The following is a 17,582-nucleotide window of genomic DNA, read 5'->3' as shown; positions in this document are numbered from 1 at the left end:
AACAGAGATGTCCAATGAGTTGTATACTTTTTGCATTAGTTATAAATGTGATAGTATGTGAAATAAATTACAAAATGAAGGAGGTGGGGTATATAACACCTGAAGGGTTAAAAATTCCAGTTCTGTTAACATATGCAGGTGACATAATAATTGCAAAAAAATGAATAAAAGAAATAGTTTGTAGAAAATTGTGTCTAGAGATAATAAGGATGGCTTTAAATAAAGATAGAAGTAAAGGTTTGGGTGATGTGGTAATGGTAAGGGGTATATATTTTACAGGGAATGACATTTCTGTGGTAAGTGTACATTTGAAAATAAAGATGTAAGTAGAATTCAGTGGTGGAAAAACAATAGAAGAAATGAAACAAAGGTATCTTTTCAGGAGAACATATAAATTATCATTCAGAAAAAAGACTTATTTAATAAATTCAGTACTGATGGGAAAATAGCATACTTAGCAAGTGCAATTTATGTTGCAAACAGTGTTTAAAAAGGAATTATCGCAGAGTTTTTTTGTTTGTGTTTATGGGGTTATGTATTAAAGTTGGTAAAAAGATGAGTTTTAAGAAGAAAGACGTTTAGGATTAATTAACCCAGTGGTACATTATGTTTCATTAAATTTGTACAAAGTGTTACAGTGGATAAATGAAAAAGATGTGAGATTAGTAGCAAAATTGTATACATGTAAGTATGATAAATTGTGGGGTATGGTAAAAAAGAATACAAGAAAAAAAGAGTATGTAAATAAAATGCTATCAAGAAAAATATTTTTGTGGAAAAATAAAAATTGATGATACAGAAAAAGATAGAAATGTATGGTATAAGAATGTAATGATTAAAAACCACGGGAAAATGTAATAAATAAAAAAGCAAAACATAAAAATAAGAAGCAAAATGGTATAATCACAAAGTAGACTGTTTCAAGATGTTTTGTGAAGATTGGTAATAGATGAATTGCCAGTAAAAGCAAATATGCCATATAAAAAGAAAAATGATAGAATATCTTTACATTGTCAAAAAGAAGAAATTACAAAACACGTTTCTAAAATGTAAAATAGTAAAAAAAAAATATGAGAACCTATGTAAAGAAGAAATTTTCAAAGATGTAAAATAAGTGAATAACATAAACAAGGTTATGGGCTATACAGAATGAAAGAATAAATTACTGTTTAATGGTAAATGGATTTTAGCAACAGTGTTAAATAAAATCAGATGCTGGTTATGGAAAAGGAAGTGGGGGTCTAATAGACATGAAAATTTAGTATGATTGGTTAGGAAATTATTAGTATGTGTAAACAGATTTGTATATCTATATATTTGTACATTTGTAAATATTTGTAAATACTTTGCAAATAAGAGTTGTTTTATATAAATAAAGGACCCCGACTCTTTTTAATAGGTGTCTTGGGATCTTTTACATCCAGCTGAGCTTACCACCAACTCAAGTAGATGGAAACTTGGTTTAACATCTCATCCAAAGCATGACATACTTAGGAGTGCAGCATCCCCCCCTTATGGTACACTGCAGTGCTTGCAATTGGTCTATCTGGTGTGGGATTAGAACCAACAGGCTTCTACACTAAAGGCAAATTTGCTATCTGTTGTGTAACTGACACTGACAACATACCTACTTTTTTATGTCTGAACCTGTCAAACGTTCATACAAGGTTGTTACTGGGCAAAGTTATGGTAGTGTCAATAACATATACATTTAACAATGTTCTTAATTCCTGATCATGCAGTCTCATAAATGTGAGACACAAACAGCGTCTGATGTATAGAGGTAAGCTATGGCGCATAATCCTAAAACGTTCAATCTGTCGTACTAGAGTAAGTCTTAGGAAGATGGTATTCTCTTGGTGTACATTATCTGTACACTTTTTGGGAGATAATAGATTTTCCTTTTTATGAAAGCATAACAATTATATTCCACTGTAGGTCTGACATAGGCAACAGATATTTGTAACCAAAGAGTTCAACAGCATGTGTCTGTGCAGCTAGTAAACAAATAAAAACAAAATGTAAGCTTGTGTAATGTTAATTCCAAGCGAACTTCCCTAATTCACAATTCCAGTTCTGTTAATAAGAACAACTTGTATTTTCCAGAAAGAACTCACACTGGCAAACAAGTTTTGTATAATTTAATACAGTAAAAGTCATACTACCGAAAGGTTAAGCGCTTTCATCCCATATAGTTTCAGGACATCAGAACTTCAAATCAAGTCAACATTTAAATATAGAAAAAGGGCAATTATGTGTTTAATAACATCCAGTTGTATTCCATAGTAGTAGTAACCTCCTCAATGCATTTAAAAACAAGTATGTAAAAACATTTATATCTAATATTTAATAACATTAAACATTTGACAACATTTAATAACATCTAAGATTTAAAATACAAGTTTCAACATATACATTCTGTTATAATTTGAATGCAACCAATTTTATTGTTGGGACTATAGAAATGTGTGCATTTAAGCCTGGGTGGTTAGAGGCATTCAATTTAAATTGCCACATTAATTCTCCAAGTTCCAAGAATGTTCTCCATTGTCCTCCCCTTTCATTTTTTGGTACAATTTTGATAATACCGAAATTGAACATTCTGAAATTTTCACAATGTAAAGTGTGTTTAAATAAAGCATTCTTGTAGTTTCTCCTTTGAATGTATTAGTTATGCTTATAAATTCTGGAATTGTGGATTAGCAAATATTCGTACTAAGAACTGTGGTTTCCTGTGTAATACATGCCTGTGATGTATAATATACTGCTTATTAATCACATTCATATTGTGCTTTAAGTCTATGCTATTGTTTATTAGCACACCCACCTCTTTAAAGATATCAACTATAAACCTGGGAAATGTATTCAGCGCAGTAAGTAGTTGTTTATAAAGACCCAAAGTGCTTCACATTACACTTATTAGGGCCATCGATCTGTGATTATTTAACAAGTAGTATACTTTACTTTAGTAGTTACTGGCTGAGATAATGTCAGCATCTTTTGTGAAAAGAATCCCAGTCTTGAATTTGTCAGTATTTTTAGTGATCCAGTGGATGCTAGATATTGCAAAAAGCATTATACTATATGTTTACAGGGTTTTTTTTGTTGTTTTTCATTTGGCTTTTCCCGGTTAGTGGTCGCCACAGCAGAACTCCGGTCCGCTAATGATTGGCAGTCGATTTTTATGGTGCTGAGGTGCCAGCCTGATGCCCAACCTTCAACGAAGGCACACCCGTTCACGCATGTCTTTTGAATGCCACTCGACCACTGGGAGGACATGCAGACTCCACACAGAAGGCGCTCCAGCTGAGAATCAAATGGGAGAACCTCTTGCTGTGAGGCGACAATGCTACCGCTGCACAACCATGGCTTGATACTACTATATACTCTAGAGAGTATTATAGACTAGCTAGAGACCTGACCTAGTACCTGAGTCATAGGTATGTCAGCTGGCATATTGGGCAGTCCCATCAAATGATGCCATTCAACCCAAAGTTGAAGGCCCAAAAACTAACTAAATAAAAAAGGTCTCCCCTGAAATTGAAGACCGAAAATGTGTGGGAGTGATTGCAACAATGACTTTACATAACATTGTATGTCCTTCTATTCCAATGTTGCAGTATTCTACTAGTGGGTGTACCCTTCTTCCGATCAGCTTGTCCGGCCAGGTTTCCAAAGCTTTTCCAGTCCCTGTTGGTGTGTCGGACATCTGACATGGAGGCAGGTATGTGGGCCATAAAGGTGACATCTGTACGCACCAGCCCTCAGAACTTTTTAGACACCAGCCATACGCCAGGTGTTCCTGCTACTTGCGGACATTGGATCTGTTTCACATTAAAGATAAGTACCCCATTGGGGTCTTTTTCTTCAGTCCTTTTGTATTTATAGTCTGGTCATGTCGGGTAAGAGTAAGTGCAATTGTGATCGTGAAATTCCACATAAAGACACCCATGACCAGTGTCTCTTTTGCCTGGGTAGGGGTCACGATTACAAAAAAAGTACCGTATGTAAAACGTTCATCCACAAGACCCTTTGCCATCGCTTACAGGCTCTCAACTTATACCTTGAGAACCAGTGCCTAAGACAGATAGCTCTTGGTATGGAAGCCACCTCTAACCACCAAGAAAGAGGGCCAAGTCCATGCAGTCTACTTCTTCCACTGCACCTCCCTCTGCCACTCCTCAGCCTGTAGCCACCATCAGCTTGGCTGAGGACCTGGCTTATGCCACTTTAGATGCTGCGGGTACCTTTCAGGAAGCCGCACAATCTAGAGTGGACAACACATCCATGGAGGATGTACTGGTGCCTGCTACAGAGGCTGGGGGGAACCAGTACTTTTGATGGGCATTTCGGACCTGGCCTCTACCACTCCACCAATGTCTTTCAGGTCTACTACCAGCCACATGCCGGCTAGTTCTTCTAAGAAAAAGCAAAAGACCAGACATATTTCTCTGTCACCAGAGGCCTTACCTGATTATCAGGCCTTTAGCCAGAGCCTGCAATGCTTTCTTGGCCGTCAGGCCTTCCTCTGAGTTCACCACTGCAGCTTCACCTCTTCTCAGCCATAGGCCTTCATTACCTGAAAGGACTGTGAGCCATCCTGCAGAGGAGGAACTATCTGACTCCTCTGAGGACTCCCTCTCCTACTCTTCCCGGATTTCATCCCCCCCTGGGTTATGGCTCCCCTGAAGAGGCCTCTGTTGAGCCTGATTTCTCAGTGGAAGACCTTACCTTTGGGGACACTGTTAACCTGATGAGAGAACACTTAAAGTGGGAATGCTCAGACATGTCTGAAGCACAAAAAAGATTTTATGATCTGATTCAGATTGAATCACCTCATCTGTCACCTATCCCACCTCTCCAACCTGCCTTCCTGGATGCATTTGCTGTGGCATCCATTACTCCAGATTTCCAACCACCTGCTCCATGAAGGGCAGACAGATTATACAGGGTTCCTGATTCAGACAAATTCCTTTTCAAGTGCCCCCCAGCAGACCCTGCCGCTATTTTCATTTCTATGGACAGGGTATCCAAACTCCTCCCTACTACCACTGTTCTGGCTGCAGATAAGGACAGCAAAGTCATGGAGAGGTGGGGAAAAATGTATACTTCTGCTGCCCTAGCTTTTAGAGCAACAAATTACCAGTCTCACATGCCCAAATACTCTCTGGCTCTTCTGGACAAAGCCTCCAAAGAGTTTAATGACATTCCTGACTGTGCTGCTGAAGCATCCTTGTCTTTCTTGCTCGGGCTTATCTCACGAGTGAACAAGCGCTCCCTTAGATGCACATGTGATGCAGCTGAAGCCTCAGCCAGGTCAGCTGCATCAGCATCTGTACTGAGAAGATATTCCTGGCTATATCTGCATCCACTCCCTGATTACTTCAGAGCCAAGCTCCTGGATGCCCCCTTGGACCATTCAGCTCTCTTTGGTGCTAAGGTGGCTGATCTTTTCAAGTCTCTGCAGCAGAAAAGGAAAGAGCTTCAAGATCTCAAACATGTCTTTTTCACTTCAATCCCAAAGTTCCAGAGGAACTTCCTAGCTAAGACACAATTTATAAGAAAGGCATCAAGGCCTTCAGCCCCCCCCCCCCCCAGGTCTAGAAGGCCTCCCAGGAAACAAACTGCCCAGCCAAGGACTTCTCAGGCCTCTGGCCAGAGGCCTTAATTTCCAGACAGGGCAGGCAGTGTCTGACTGCCTGCCACATTTCCTCCCACCACTTCCTACCAACATTCCCTTGTTCACCCGTCTCTCTCACTGTCTCCCTGCCTGGTCCATAGTAACAACAGACAAATGGGTCTTGTCCATCCTGAAGGATGGATACCTTATGACTTGGATCACTCCTCCTCTATGACTGCCTATCCCACCCCCTCCTGCATCCCAATGGTTCCTCCTACACCAGGTCTTAAACAACCTGCTACTGTAAGGCACCATAGAATCAGTTCCCCCCTTGCTCCAGGTTTCTAGAAAGGAAGGACCATGGAGGCCCATCCTAGATCTCTCCCACCTCAACCTCTTCTGAAAGGTTGCCTCCTTCAGGATGCTCACCTTGCCCAGTCTCTTTCCCCTCATTCTCCCTCGGGCCTTCATGGTAACCCTGGACATAAAGGAGGCCTATCTTCACATCCCCATAAAGCCTACCTCCAGGAAATATCTCAGATTCATAGCAGGCTCTTCTCACTTTCAGATGTTCTTCGTGTTTCACTGTTGCAGTCATCATATTTGGGTTATCCCTGCCAGGTTAGCCCTTGGCCAGCCTGAATACCAGAGGCTTAGTATTTCTGCATCTGTTGTGGTCACTTCAGCACTGACGTCAGGTCGTCAGTGGTATAAAGTAAGGCAGCCAACGCTATTACATCAGTCTTTCTTGCTGAGTAACCCGAAACAGAAGCAGTTCACACGAGTGCTGGCTGGTCGCTACCTGAGTTTCGCCTTCCGAGTTGAAGCTGAAGTCTTCTAAAGCTATGTACCCCACTGGGGATCCTTTTTTCTTGCGCTAACCGATGCCAGAAAAAGTTAACAATTGTCTCTCCTGTGGAAAGCAAATACCACACTGAGACTTTCATTCTTACTGCATCACTTGCTTAGGCCCAGACCACGACGTCCCTCACTGTCACTTTTGTACTTTAACGCCAGAACTATATGTCATTGGGTCCTTATTGTGGTTAGATATTTTTGCTTACAGTCCTCGAATTCTGATATGGCTTCGGCAAGCCATCCGACAGCAGAATTTCCGAAACAACGTAAGGATGAAGACAGAGACAGAATGCACAGGTCCAAACCTACTGACAACGCTTCCATTAAGCTAGTCATCAGTTCTCCGGTCCTCAGTGAGGGGCTTTCGCAGCCCCTGATGCCCGCTTCTGTGGATTTGCAGGCCGCTACCGAGACCCTTTTGGAGTCCGGTATGCTGCAAAACTCTTCTTAGACTAAGGATCCTGCGGTTATCTCTCCCTTGGATGGGTCCGCAGCTGCTGACCAGGCACCGGCTTCCGAGAAAGTACTTGGCCCTACTGATTCTCGACACAAAGCAACGACTTCTTTCGGGTCTACCGTTCTTTCAAAAACTGTCAAGTTTCTAAGGCCCAGGGTATGAACTACACCCAAGAAACCGACGACCCAGTCTCAGGCACCTGCTTCCTTGCCTCAGTCTCAAATGCTTAAAATGGCAGAAGACCTTATCACGCTGATCAGGGGAAGCCAAGCTACCCCTTCCAAATGAAAAAGAGATCTGTCCCCATTAGTTTTGTCTGAACAGGAGTCTGATAACTCTGATGCATTTGGATATGAAGACATGCAACACCTCTCTGCTTATGAGGATTCTGATGCAGAGGATTCCATTCCCTCAGCCTCTCCACCTGAGGATTTTCCTTTGGGGAAACCCTTCATACTTTAAGGAAGCCATTCCCCCAGTCCTGGATGTTGTGGACGATGTTTTCCTGGAATCCAGTTTGACTCCTGACACCCTCCCTCCTGCACCCAGAAAACCTGACAGGTATTACAGAGTCCCTGACTCATACAAATTTCTTTTCAAAAATCCTACTGCTGACCCTGAGGTAATTTCTCAAGGGCCTAAAGGAATTAAAGCAACCTCTGCTAAGAATCCCATCCCCTCAGATAGGGATTCCCGAGCACTAGACAGATGGGGTAAACAAGTATATACCTCTGCTACTCTTGCTATCAGAGCACTAAATTGCCAGTTCCATATGCTAACATTTCAGCAACATACCCTGGAACTCCTCAAACAAAAAGTCTCTTCCTTTCCTGCTTGTGCAGAATCTAAAGAGTTTCAAGAGTTAATGCATTCTGCAAGTCAAGTGTCTAAGCACACCTTACACTGTGGTTTTGATGCCCTAGAAGCTTCTTGTAGGGCAGCAGTCACCGGTTCTGTCCTTAGAAGGCATGCATGGCTTAAGGAACAGCCCTTGCCAGACCATGTTAAATTTAAATTATTGGATGCACCCTTGTACAAAGACTAGAGGAGGTCTTAAAAAAGATGGAAGAAAAAGCTAAATATATGCAGACAGTTAAGGTTTTCCTACAGGTCCAGCCACCCAGGTTCAGCAGGCATTGCCCCTCCAAGCACTGGTCCTTTCCTGTTCCCACCAGGTCAGTTCAGCCCAGACCCCAGGAAAGCAGACCCCCCAGACAGCACCCACAGGGAATGCAGAGATCAAAACAGTGGAATTCCTCCTCTTCCAAACCAGGCAGTTCTAAGCCAACCCCTCATGGTAAGAACTCACAATGACTCTCTTCCCCCACCCCCTCCCTCTGCCGACCTGCACTTACCCCTAGGAGGAAAACTCTCCTTTCACACATACACCTAGGCCACCATTACCAAGGACCACTGTGTCCTCAGCATAGTGTCTGAGGGATCAAATTTTCTTTCCACACTCTTCCAACCCCAAAAGAGTTCCCAGATCTACCTCCAAACCAATGGCAGAGGCACAAAAGCAAGTCCTTTCCCTACTCTCTATGAGGGCAATAGAGCATGTTCCTGCAGAACAGACAGGCCAAGGTTTCTACTCCAGACTTTTTCTGGTACCCAGAAAAGAGGGCACCTGATGCCCCATCTTTGATCTATCCATTCTAAATACCTTCCTGGTGATACCAAAATTCAAAATGCTCACCCTCCAGCAACTGCTACCCATGCTCTCCAAGGATGCTTGGCTAGCTACCCTAGACCTAAAAGAGACCTACCTCCACATTCCTATCAGGGAATCATGCAGGAAATATCTACATTTCAGGGCAGGATATCTGCACTTTCAGTTCTCTGTGCTTCCCTTTGGCCTATCTACTGCTCCCAGAGTTTTCACAATATGTCTGGCTCACGTCATTTCCTTTTGCAGACAAAGGAATGTCCAGATTTACCCATACTTAGACAACTACCTAATTCAGGCAGACAGGAAAAGCTGCTCAAGCACCTGGCCTTTGTAAAGTCCCTACTGACCTCCGTAGGGTACAGTATAAACAAAAAGAAATCCAAACAAGTACCCACCCAAGGGATTATATTCCTGGGAGCAAGCCTGGACACAGCATCCCAGATGGCATTCCTTACAACAGAAAAGCAAACTTACGTGACAGCCTACTTCTCTCAACTAGCCACCAGACCCCAGTTATCTGCAAGGAAAATCCTGCAAGCTCTGGGGTTCATGGCATCTTGCATTGTACTCATTCCATATGCCAGACTGCATATGAAGAAACTTCAGTGGTACCTAAAAAGTCTTTGGTGTCAATACTCTCAAGACCTGGAAACTCTTATAACAATGATGCCTTGTCTAAGGAAAGATTTTCTTTGGTGGGCAGCAGCATGCTCCCACAACAAGGAACTACCTTTCTCACCACCCCCGCCACCCAGACCCTCACCACAGACACATCAGACTATGCCTGAGGTGCACATCTGGACAGCAGGTGCATACAGGGCCAATGGAGCCCACAGCAAATCCATCTGCACATCATCCAAAAAGAGATGTTAGCTGTCCAGTAAACATTGTCAGCTTTCAGGCCCCTTCTCTCCCCAGGGGCTCTCCTGATCAAAACAGTCAACACCACTGTGATGTGGTACATCAACAAGCAAGGAGGGACTCACTGCTACCCTCTGTGCAGGGTGACCATGGCCCTTTGGCACACAGCCTCTGCCATGCAACTCCACCTGTTAGCAGAATTCCTGCCAGGTTTTCTAAACTCTCTGGCAGACCACTTAAGCAGAAATCTTCTGGACCCACACGAGTGGCAGCTAGACAAAAGAATCTTCACCCTAGTAGCTCAGACATGGGGCACCCCGAAGGCTGACCTCTTTGCCTCCCACACCAACCATCAGCTCAGCAAGTTCTGCACCAGGAAGCATCACTGCATGGCTTGGAAAGTGGATGCCCCATCCTTCCCCTGGGTCAAGCTATTGGTCTGTGCATTTTCTCTACTCCCTCTCATCACCAGGGTACTGCTCAAAATAAGGGAAGAAAAACCAAGGAAAATTCTTATAGCTCCAGACAGGCTTCGCCAGCACTGGTACCCACTTCTGCACATCCTGTCCCCTCTGTCACCATGGCATCTCACTCAGACCCCAACCCTCCTGACCCATAGGGAAGGAGAATTCATGCATCCCCAATTGCAGACCCTCAATTTGGCAGCCTGCCTTATTCCCTGACCACTGATCAATCTGCCAACCTCAGTAAACAGGTTCTAGATGTTATACGTGAGGCCAGACACCCTAGCACTAGAAAGTCTTATGCTGACAAATGGAAAGGTTCTGCACCTGGATTCAGGCTAAGGGAGCCGATATGGCACATCCCACCCTACCTGTCATCCTGGATTACCTAGATGACCTGCTACACAGTGGTCTCTCTTTTTCCTTTATTAAATTCATGTCTCTGCTATCTCTGCTCATTTCCACACCGAGTAGCCCCTTTTCTCACACCCTCTGATCAAACAATTCCTAAGAGGGGCTAGCAAACTGAGGCCACCAGAAGAGCACCTAAGAGCACCTACCCCAGCTTGGGACCTTATCTTTGTGTTGGAAAAGCTCACCCTACCACCACCCCCCCCCTTTGAACCAGCATCTTCAGCAGAGTTAAAATGTATCTCCTGGAAGACAGCTTTTTTTCTGGCCATTACTTCAGCCAGAAGAGTCTCAGAGCTACAAGCACTCATGGCTGTGGAGCCCTTCATCATCCTCCATGCTGACAGGGTTTCCCTCAGGACTAACCCATCCTTCATGCCCAAAGTGGTGTCCAGTGTAGTTCTCAACCAATCCATTCATTTACCCACCTTTTTCCCTAACCCACAAAACAAGGGGAAAAGGATCCTGCACTGTCTAGATGTGCACAGACAGCTCAGATTCTATCTAGACAGGACTAAATCATTCAGAAAGTCTGATCAATTACTGGTTAGCTTTGCTGCAGGGGCAGAGGGCAAAGCCATCTCCAAACAAACAATTTCCAAATGGATAGCACATTGCATCATTTCTGTTACAAGCAACATGGAAAACCTCCCCATAAGGGGGTCAGGCCTCACTCCACCAGAGCAGCCTCCACCTCTGCAGCTTTCCTCAGAGGAGTCCTCACCAGGGACATCTGTTTCACGAAGCATTACCACCTCCCTATCTTCTCCAAATCCAGGGCAGGCTTTGCCACTGCAGTCTTGCAGGGCATCCTAGCCAGCCCCTAGTCTCCTTGACTGAATCCACCCTTTTCCTCAGCTTTGGGAATCAACCCAAATGTGATGACTGCAACAGTGAAACATGAAGAACATAGTACATTTGTGTACATTTACCATAAATGTAGATGTTCGAGTGTATTCACTGTTGCAGTCCTGGTTTCCCTCCCTCCATCCCCCTCTTCTTTCTCTGTCTCTCTCTCAGTCCTTACAAGGAATGTTTTGGTATTTACTTTATACTGGTGGGGTTCTTCCACCATAACCTGGCTCCCACTTGGGGGCTCCTGTCAGTTAGGGCAAGAAAAACTGATGTAATGGTGTCAGCTGCTTTATTTTATACTATTGACGACCTGATGTTAGTCCTGAAGCAACAGTAACTGATGCAGAAATACTAAGCCTCTGGTATTCGGTCCGGCCGAGGGCTACCCTGGCAGGGATAACCCAAATGTGATGATTGCAGCAGTGAATACACTCAAACATCTACATTTATGGTAAGTATACACAACTGTACTTTCTGTGCATTGCCTTTTGGGCTCTCCACCATCCCAAGGTAATTCACAAAGTGCCTAGCCCCAGTCATTGCCTACTGCAGTACAAGTGTAATACAAATATTCCCATACCTAGATGACTACTCATTCAAGCAGCAGACAGACAGGCCCTCCTTCTTCACACCAAGGACTTCTTGCTTCTGCTGCAGTCTCTAGGGATCCTGATAAATTACCCAAAGTCCCAACTCCACCCTACACAGGACATTGTCTTCCTGGGATGCAGAATCAGGATGGACATCAGCATGGCTTCCCTCCTGGAGGAATAAGTGGTGCCCCTCTCCCATCACTTTCAATCTGCCCTCCATTCATCAGCCCTGACTGTGAGGGAATTCCTAAGACTTCTGGGGTACATAGCAGCTACTATCCCCATGTTGTCCCTAGTGAGGTTACACATGAGAAAATTTCAGTGGTACCTGCACTAGGTGTGGACCCAGCACTCACATCCTCTAGAGTTCAGGGTTCCACCCCTTCCCTGTCTTCACCAAGAATTAAAATGGTGGCTGGCCCAAGTTGCCCAAAATCTGGGCCTGCCCCTGAAAATGCCCACCCCTTCCCAGATCATGCACACAGTGCCTCAGACCTGGGCTGGGGGGCAACTCTGGGTCCAAGGACAGTGCAAGGTTTGTAGACAAACAGACACAAACAAATTCACATCAATATCAGTGAAATGACAGTAATACTCCTCACCCTGCAGGCCTTCCAACCTTACCTCCAGCAGGGCCTCCTAAAAATCTTCGCAGACAGCACTACAGTGATGTGGTACCTGAACAAGCACAGAAGGACAAAGTCCTACCTCCTATGTAGACTAGCTCTACGGGCATGGGATCTGGTTATCTCTCAGGGAATCTCTCTCCAGGCAGCCTACATCCCGTCCCAGCACAACTCTCAGGCAGATTCACTAAGCAGAACCATATCAGACAGCCACAAATGGTTGTTGTCAAGAGAGGTGTTCCTAGATCTGGTCCACAAGTGGCGTATTCCTCAGATGGACCTGTTTGCCTCCTCCATAAACAGGCAACTCCAGAGCTACTACTCCAGAACTCATGACCCAAATTACAAACAGACGCCTTCTCAATGCCATGGAAGGGGAAGTTTCTGTATGCCTTCCCCCTCTTCCCTCTAATCCAGTGTCCTAGTGAAAATTCAGCAGGACTCACCAAAAATCTTGCTGGTGACTCCCTACTGGCCAAGGTAGCTCTGGTTTCCTTTACTTCTTCATCTGTCCAAGGGCAATCACCACAAGTTACTTTCTACTGTAGCTTATCCAAAAGTGATTAAATGCAGGGTAGTGCTTTCTCTCATCTCTGTAGATATACATATTTTATGAGGCTTAAATTTCAGTTGCATCAAAGTTTGCGTGCGTCTCATGGCTGTATTTTTCACTATCATTACTGTAGTCACTTTATTTCTCTTTTTTTCATTTTATTTTATTCATATTTTATCTTACACATATCAATTTTCTTGCTAATTTCTTAAACTGTGGACTTGTAATCTTTCCCTCTTGATCTGCATACCATCACAACGTTTGATTGCCAGATCTATTTTTTTGTAGTCCATCCCTTGTTTGATTCCTTTTTATGTCACAAACTTTTTTCTTTCTTGTTAATGAATTTTATGGCTTACAGAATTCAGTTTGCCTCATTTCATCAGCTCAGTAACATAAACATCTGTAGTTTCTGTATGATGTTTTACTCTTGTGAAGGTCAAATATTGAGTGAATGTCAAGATCTTTCTAGTCTCACAATAAATTCTGAACTTCTTTTTGCCACTATCCTATCTTTCTCTTCTACAGGAAAAGTTAAAACCAGTTAAATATTCTCAACACTTTTCCACAGTCACATGTTGAAATATGACATACTGTATGTACCTTATCAAGTGTCTTGTCTCCTTCAGTGCCACTGAGAAATAAATCATTTTTGAGGGCCAAAGCATCTAGTTTTCTGCTAAACTGCCTTGTAGCTAGAGAATTCCTAATGACTGCAGCTGGAGCATTTCTCTAGATGCAAATTGTACTTCTGTACTTATATATACATGAACTCTTGAAAATAGACATATTTTGTGATATTAGCATATTTACTTCTGCATTTCTTAAATAATTTATTTGTTAGAATGCTTCATAAGCAACACAGACACTGGGATAGGTTATTAGCAACCATGAAGTGTTTATTCAGACTGCTACTGGATAGTGTGTCACATGATATGCCACTACCTTTAGGTAGACATTAGAATATTTAATGATGTAAACAAAGATATGTGCACTATGTACTGAAGTATTATCCTGCAGCTAGGGAGCCATGGGTGGCACAGTGGTACAATAGGTAGCATTACTGCCTCACAGCAAGAAGTTGTCTGGTTTGATTCTCAGTTGGGGTGCCTTCCGTGCAGAGTCTGCATGTCCTCTTTGCGTTCACATTGGTTTCCTCCATGTAGTCTGTTTTCCTCCCACTTTCTAAAGACACACAGTAAGGTGAATCGGGGACATTAAATTGCCCATAGGTGTATGTTTGTGTGCACATGTGATATGTAACAGAGTACAGATAAAATCATGTGAGCTAGCAGATCTAGGAGACTCACTCTCTGATACCTTCCCTGTGGGATGATAAAGATGCCTTGTTGAAGTTTCAAGTAGTTTATTCAGTTTTGTAGATAGACGGATGAGTGTGTAAGGAAGGCTTGGCAAACTACTTCCATTTTCCACCTTTGTCTTGAAAACTCTGCAGGGGTCACTCTAGGACTCACATGTGACTTATAAGAGAGCAAGTAATGAAGGTATATTATCGTAATTACTGGTGTATATTCTTTGTATATATTAATGTATTGCATTGCTGTTGTGGCTGTGTAACCATCTTGATGCCTGTTCAGCCATTGCCTGTGTATTGCAGTTCATTAAGATTTCTTGTGTGTTTTAGCTCTGTTCTCATGTCAGCTACCAATGAAATGTACCCTATCATAAATACTTGTTTCACAAAGTAAGGAAATTAACAAATCAGTCAATTGTGCTGTATCCTACTCAAACCACCATGTACACTCATACATTCCTAAATGTATTGTAGTGGTATGTAAGCATTTTTTAGTAATATGCTTTTTTTGTTTTACTGTCTAGCTGCATTTAAGGAGATCTGTCCTGGTGGAATGGGCTACACAGTTAGATTCCAGCCTAATCACAATGAGAAGACCCAGATTACTATAGCTAAGCCTGTTGACCCACCAGTAAGACTACCAGCTAGAGAGGACCCTGTGGAGGCACTAAGTTCTTCTGAAAGACACAGACCTGAAGGAACAACTTCTGGAAGAGGTAAGAATTATGAATTATGCTGCAGTACGTATATGCACATCAGAACAAAAAAGGAGAAATTGACTTAATCTGCTACTACATGTATGTGTGATTGTGAGTGTGTATGTGTGTGCATGTGTGCACATGTGCACACACACACACACACATATATATATATATATATATATATATATATATATGTGTGTGTGTGTGTGTGTGTGTGTATAAACATGTATATGATTATATATACATATGTGTGTGTGTTTTTGTAGTGAGACTACATATACAAGAGGAGAAAGCTACTACATGACAGAGCAAAATCCCTAAATGGGAAGGCATCTCTGATCAATACTAGCAAAAAACTACGATCACTCATAAAATCATCCAAGGCCAACTTTGAGAGAAAAATCGCTAATGACACAAAAGACAATCATAAAGCCTTCTTTAGCTATGTTAGAAACCTGGGTGGAAACTCCCAGATATGCTCAGAATTAGTCGAAAATGATAAAAAAATCACTGAACCCACAGACATTGCCAACATACTGGCAGACAGGTTCAGTGCAAATTCCCCCCCCCCCCCCAAAAGGAGAAATATCTATCCCACCAGAGTCTAGCCTTCCAAACATCTCAGATGCCCAGGTGAGAGCTGCTCTCTCTAAAGCAAAAAACACAGCATCAATGGGACCGGACGGTGTCCCCGGCTGTGTGCTACACGAACTCAATGAGGAACTAAACCCACACATAAGGCTGCTGTTTAATCTTAGCCTTACTACAGGATACGTACCCAAAGAATGGCGTACAGCAACTGTGGTCCCACTCCACAAAGGCAGTGCATCTACGGACCCTGGAAATTACCGCCCCATAAGCTTGACGAGCCTTGTCTGCAAAGCTATGGAGAGGATCATAATGGAACTCATAAATAAAGACATTGGGGACCTACAGACACTGGATCCTACCCAATTTGGCTTTGTCAAGGGCAGATCCTGCCTCTTGAATTTGGTCGACTTTTTAGAAACAGTCACTAAGGCCATTGATGAGGGTAAGGCAGTTCACACAGCCTACCTTGACCTAGCAAAAGCGTTCGACACAATACCCCACTTGGGCATCATATTAAAGCTCACCAGCTTAGATGTAAACCCATATGTCACAAGATGGGTTGCAAACTGGCTCAAGGACAGAACACACAGGGTTAGAGTTGCTGGTGCCATGTCAGACTCTAAGCCGGTCACGAGCGGTGTCCCACAGGGCTCAGTCCTGGGCCCCCTCTTGTTCGGCATTTATTTTTCTGAAGTGCAGGCAAACATAGGGGGATTGTGGCTGACAAAATTTGCAGATGACTGCAAACTGGGCACCATAACTGACACTCCATCAGACACAGACATCCTCCAGAAAGGTCTCATAGAAATGGATAACTGGTGCCAGAGCCATGGCCTTAAGCTAAATGCCAAAAAATGTATAGTCATACCCTTTGGGAAAAACAAGGTACCCCTAATTACCACATAGGTGGTAATCCATTAAACACAGAAGAAGTTATCAGGGACCTGGGGACCCAAGTTGACAGTAACCTCTCTTTTGACACTCACATTGCCAAAGTGGTTAGGAAGACCTTCTACATTGCCCACCTGATCATGAAGGGATTCACATCCAGATCAGGAGAGATCATTGTACCCCTGTACTCTTCACTTATCAGACCAATGATTGAGTACAACGCCCCATTCGGAATGTACCTTACCCGACACCTGCAGCAGTTGGAAAGACCCCAAAAGTTCCTCACCAAAAGGATAAAGGGGCTCAAACATATGTCATATGATGCCCGACTGAAGAAACTCCAGCTCTATTCAGTCGCATACCATCTGCTCAGAGGTGATCTGTGCCTGACATACAAGGCCATGTACAACCCGGAATTAATGGACATGCTCCACCTCAAAAAATCCAAATCCACCAGAGCCACAAGAGCAAGAGACTTAAACCTCAACACGGATATAAATAGGACGTGCTGGAGGGACAGATTCATCACCCAGAGACTCCCTACACTATGGAACAGAATCCCAGTCCATGTGAGGCAGAGCCCCTCACTGACTCTGTTCAAGAGAAATCTTGACGAGTGGATGGGAGATCGTAGGTTTACCCCAGGAATCATCTCTGTATCACTGCTGGACAGAGGCACAGCAAACTAATGGGTATAGTATTCTCATCCTAAGGGGTGGTGAAAGCCACACACACTCTGGCTAGGCTTTTAAATGCCCTAGGGCAGATAGCCTAGTATGAACCTATGAACCTATGAACCTATATATATTTATATTTCATTATCTATCTATGGTTACAGAATGTATGTGGAGTCTATTTGATAAAAGAGCTATTCTGTACTGAAGGTTTAGAAAACATAGTTCATGGTGAGTAGTGAAACCACATTTATTTATTTATTTATTTATTATTTATTTGCAGTTTGTTAACCGGGAAAGCCCATTGGGTCAAAATTAGCCCATTTTCAATGGAGGCCCAGGGAGAAAAGCTCCATATACAATTATAACAAAGCTAATGTCAACAAAGTTAACAAGTACAATACAGTTTTCAAAAACTACTAAAACACAGTAATATAGAAGAC

General features: G+C 43.1%; 1 protein-coding gene across 5 annotated transcripts in view; it reads left to right on the top strand.

The window, feature by feature from the left end:
• The window catches only part of LTBP1 (latent transforming growth factor beta binding protein 1), a 2,555,437-nt gene that overhangs the window by 1,702,424 nt on the left and 835,431 nt on the right, over positions 1-17,582 (top strand). For all 5 annotated transcript variants that reach the window (XM_044058988.1, XM_044058973.1, XM_044058980.1 and 2 more), the window contains one exon: positions 14,807-14,998. In XM_044058988.1, coding sequence (XP_043914923.1) covers positions 14,807-14,998 — 192 coding nt within the window. The remainder of the gene's footprint in view (positions 1-14,806; positions 14,999-17,582) is intronic.

The sequence above is a fragment of the Protopterus annectens genome, chromosome 1.part2 (assembly GCF_019279795.1).
Source record: "Protopterus annectens isolate FY-2018-M chromosome 1.part2, PAN1.0, whole genome shotgun sequence".
NCBI classification, from domain to species: Eukaryota; Metazoa; Chordata; order Ceratodontiformes; family Protopteridae; genus Protopterus; species Protopterus annectens.
The sequence above is the reverse complement of the archived record's forward strand: the minus strand, read 5'-3'. Positions and strand labels throughout refer to the sequence as shown.